Source organism: Plasmodium gonderi (assembly GCF_002157705.1).
Source record: "Plasmodium gonderi DNA, contig: Pgo-contig_256, whole genome shotgun sequence".
Taxonomy (NCBI): Eukaryota; Apicomplexa; class Aconoidasida; order Haemosporida; family Plasmodiidae; genus Plasmodium; species Plasmodium gonderi.
The window spans coordinates 393-5461 of record NW_021629168.1 but is presented as its reverse complement, the minus strand read 5'-3'; the positions used below and the strand labels follow the sequence as shown (position 1 = coordinate 5461).

Genomic DNA, 5069 nt, shown 5'->3' with positions numbered 1-5069 from the left:
AAAATATATAATATATTAAATGTACATGTTATTGATAGTTCATCTATGGCAAAATTAAAATGCTAAGTGATATAGTCGAAAAAAAAGAGAAATTATATGGTGAACAAGTTCAAAAACTCTCTTAAGATCATAAAAACTCGAATGAAAGTGACTTGAACGATGGTAGCAATAGTACTAAAAAATAAAATAAAAAACATTCTGAAAAAGGTGGTAAAAAATACAAGGATTTTATATGAAGTAACAGTTATTTTTAGTTTATCTACTTTTTTTGATATCTGCTTAATAGCATTTATGCAGAATTATGAAGAAAATATAGGTGATTGTACTGTAGTTGAAGCATCTGTGGGTACTGATACATTTAGAGATAATGGTAAGGAAGAGTACGTAGATGTTTATTTAGACAAAAATTGAGATTTTGAATAGGCGAATATATACATAAACATATACAAATAGAAATATATTTTTAAAATCATATTAAATAAGAATATTATTAGAATCCATTTTACATAAAGTCTAATAAGTTAAAATATGAACAAATGAAATAGATTTTCCATATAAAAGCGATACGAAAAATTATAATTTAATAAGTACGTAGTAATTATAGTAATGAATATGTCTATATTATATATGTTATATTTAATAGATAATTATGTCATAATATAATAGTTACTCTGCGTTCACGTATGTGAGAATCAAACATGAACATAAATTTAAAAAAAGTAATTGCGAAAAAGTACAGTGAATAAGTATGTATATATGTACAGAATATTATTTTAAAAATAAAAACATACCTATTTCCAAAACGCAAAGCATAATAATTAATCCCTGAAGTTTATATCATATCAGTATATATTTATGCACTAGTATTGACATATATATAAATGATTTTTATATAAGCCTTTGTAAGCACATATATATCAATACATTAAACAAGTGTAACATTGTGAGCATATAAACTTGATATATATTATAAAACTCTATATTTGTTTTATTCACAAATATGTAGATGTTATATATATTATTGTATGAATTATATATGATCTCCAATAGAATATCTTAAAATACAAAAATATAATAACATAAAAATTATAAAGAGCGCTGTGTAAACTCAAATATTTAAAGATTCACCTTCAGATACTTGGCTTTCCTATTCGAATAAATCAAGGAAATATGGGCTTTTATATTCAATGATATAAATAATTATATCAGCCCTATTAATGTTGATTAAAAATACATTACACAATTATAAAATTTTTTTTTATTTAATTCGCATTTCCTTTTTCATTATAATTTAATAATTCACAACTTTTATTAATATAAAAATGTATACCGTTGAATAAAGAATAAATATACCTGTAATTTATATATAATATAATCATTTAAAGGTTCTTAATCATATTTTATCTGAATGTGGGTTATATTTTATCAAATATGAACTCGTTATTTAGTTGAGCATGAATAATATATGTTCATAATTCCAAAGAAATATAGGTATAATTATTATAATGAAAGTATTTAAGAAATATAAAATAAAACATAAATGAGTATAATTTATAAGTGTTTATATATTATTATGATAATTATGTATTGTGCTTGATCTTCTAATACTTTTATTGTGTGAAATAAATTTTTTCATAGAACAAGTTAAGCCTTTAAAAATATTATATTTTACTTTTTTACAATACAAAATTATGTACCTATAAAAAGAAAGCTTATTTTAAGAATTGTGCTGTAGATTCTCATAATAATATGAAAACAAGTTGAATATATTTTTTATATTCTCATATCCCCAAAAAAGTACAAACAATATATGAATACATTTATATATAGTCCCTTTTATATATCAAGTTTTCTCAATAATTCAGGTCTATGAATACACATAGATTCAATAAAACCATAGTAACTCATTAAAAACACTCAAAATCTTATTGTTACTAAAAATTAAATATATGATATTTATAAATTTTAAAATTTTTAAATTATTATATATAAAAAATAAAATATCAGGGACGAAGCTTTTGTATATAAAAACGACTAAAAATAAATTGTATTAAATTTATATATACACGTTTCCTTTTTAAAAAAATATACGTTATAATTGATCTTTCAAAAAACCTATCAATTTTAATAGAATATTATTTGTTAAATACTTTGGAAGATATATTAATAAATTAAAAGCTTGCTTTTTAATAACGCATAATAAATATATTAAAAATATCGCCAATGTACATGGATATAAAGAAAAAAATATGTATATAACAAAACATTTATTATATCAAAAATATGTAATATAATATATTATAACACCATTTTAAATTTTAAAACATACAACATATGTTCAATTCGCCTAAGGTTTAAATGTTACATATTAAGTTTATAACCTTGTACTGCATAAATTATGTTTCACCGTTAATTTAAGGCTTAAATCTAACCATACTATAATTCAAAATAATTACATAACTCCCGTAAATTATCCATATTATTGTATTAATAAAATTTTACATATATTTTTTAGATCACTATAAATAAAAAAATGAAATATATAATTATATTCAAGGAACATTTCATTCTATAAATCAGTATGTATTTACAATGTGTATAAATGATTTCTTTACGAAGAAAGTGCATTTATATATATATAAATAATAAATAATATATATATAACTATATATAGTGATATTTTAGTTTCCAACAATTCTGTATATATATCTATTAATATATATTAAACCATATAATAAAATTATACAAACAAACAAATATTCATGCATATATTTTTGTATAAATAAATATGCGTTATTATGTAAATTTAAATAACACATATTATTTTTTCCCTGTAAACATTTGAGTATTAATTATGCAAACGTATATTATTTAGAGAATAAAAACAATATATTTTTCGAATAAAATAATAAACATTAAAATATGTTTAAAGATAAAAATTAAAATATATTGGTATAATAAATATGAAGTGCGAGGAATTAATTGGAACAAATCATTTAATAAAATATAAAAACAACTAATACAATGAGTATAAATATCATTCATATAATCATATCAGTAAAAATTAAAAATATTATATATTATAATCAACAATCGTTATGGAAAATACATTTACATATAATATATACAAAAAAGGAATAATACTAATGTGAAATATCTATTAGTAATATATATATTTTTAAAAAAATATATATAATTCATTTACACTACATATGAATTCAAAAAAAATAAATATAAATTACAATATGTACTCATATAGAAACATTATATAGATATTTCAAGACACTGAATATAAATAAATAATTCTTGATCCGTAATGTTAAAATAATTAGCACAAATCATAAATGCTAAAACTGGTACTCTAAAATTTTAACACTGTATGCTAAATATGAACACTAAACCTTCTATATAATAAGATCGAATTACAATATAAAATTATAATATATAAAAATGAAAATTTAAAACTTTTATCATATTTATAAATTAATAAGAATAATACAGGTAATATATAATATTATCTGTATTATTTTTAGAACATTTTAAATTATATTAATTAATATAATTTTATTTTTGTATTAGTTAGCAAATATAATGGGTACGAGCCAAGGATGGAAAGCTGAAGTAAATTTTTACATATTATTAAATATGTAATTCATATTTCGATATTTAAAATTTTCCTATTTAAGAAAAAGTAATGGATATATTTTTCTTATATAAAAGATCTGTGTACACTACAAATTTCATTTTTAGTTTTCTATTAAGGATATATTTACCACATGTCGGGATTTTTATCATAATTATGCTTACTTTATAGCCACATATAGAGAAATAAACAAGAATATAGGTAATGTTTGCAATAGAATTCGTGATAAATATGGTCGTAATCATGATGGGAATAATTCTTTTTTTGGGCCTTGCACGAAACTTGCTTATTATTTGCACAGAATAAAACCCATAAAAGAAAATGAGAGAATACATTATTGTAATTTTTTTATGTATGAACTAAATCTTGAAGTAAAGAATAAAGTTAAAACGGAATATAGTATTGATACGGTTCACGATGCATTGGTAAAAGAATATCAAGGTGTAGGAGTAGATGTACGTGATGTATGTAAAGGATATGTATCAAAAATGGATGATGATGTAATTGATATTTTTACAAAGTTTCATGATTTATATTTTAATTTTAAATATTTAAAAATAAATTATAATAATAGACTTAGAATAGATGAATACGTTAATAAATGTGTAAACATATATGAGGAAATTATTAGAAAAGAAAAAAAAGCATATAACAATTTTGTTCAGAAAGAACTGGATATATTTAAGCGTGAATTCCATAAATACAAGCAAAAAAATCCTTTCAAATGTGACGATAAATTAATGAATCATTCCTTGATAATACCACCAGTAAACGAATCCTATGCATTGATAGGAGATATTGATTCTCCAGTGACGTGGACAAGCACGGGTGTTTTATTTTTTGCAATATTAATAATTATATTCATCGTGTGTAATGTTAAATAAAAATTTAATTAATTAAATTTTTACTCAGTAAATATTTAAAATATAATTCATATTAGATATATAATATATAATTAATATATTCTTCATAGAAATATCATATTTTTTTTTAATTGTCAGTATACTGCTTATGGTTCATACCTACGACCAGGGAAAAGAAAGTTAAAATATATGTGGAATAGGAAAAATAAAAAACATTACGAATTAATGAATTTATTTGAAGAGTCACAAAAAAATATAATTCAAAATAAACACAATATATTATATAACTCAGTAGACTAGTCTTAAAAAAATCGCTATAATAACAAGTCAATTAAAGTGACATTTACTAATACATAAAATATATTTTAAAAATGATTAATTGAAGACTATAATTAATATATATATGAATATAATTGTTGAGCATGAAATATATACTAAAAATGTTGTACATTATAAAGAAGCTCATAAATGAATCATATCACAAAATATATTTCTTCAGAAAAACGTATAAGACCACCCAAGGTAAATCATTATACATTCCACGTTATAATTAAAATATGTTC

The 5069-nt window shown here is 20.5% G+C and overlaps 1 protein-coding gene across 1 annotated transcript; it reads left to right on the top strand.

Moving 5' to 3' along the window:
• Positions 1-3591: 3591 nt before the first annotated feature.
• PGO_002460 (variable surface protein) lies at positions 3592-4806 on the top strand (the record flags this gene model as incomplete). Its single annotated transcript, XM_028691131.1, has 3 exons — positions 3592-3621; positions 3751-4509; positions 4645-4806. 3 exons carry the CDS (start codon positions 3592-3594, stop codon positions 4804-4806), a joined length of 951 nt encoding a protein of 316 aa, XP_028546932.1.
• Positions 4807-5069: the final 263 nt, after the last annotated feature.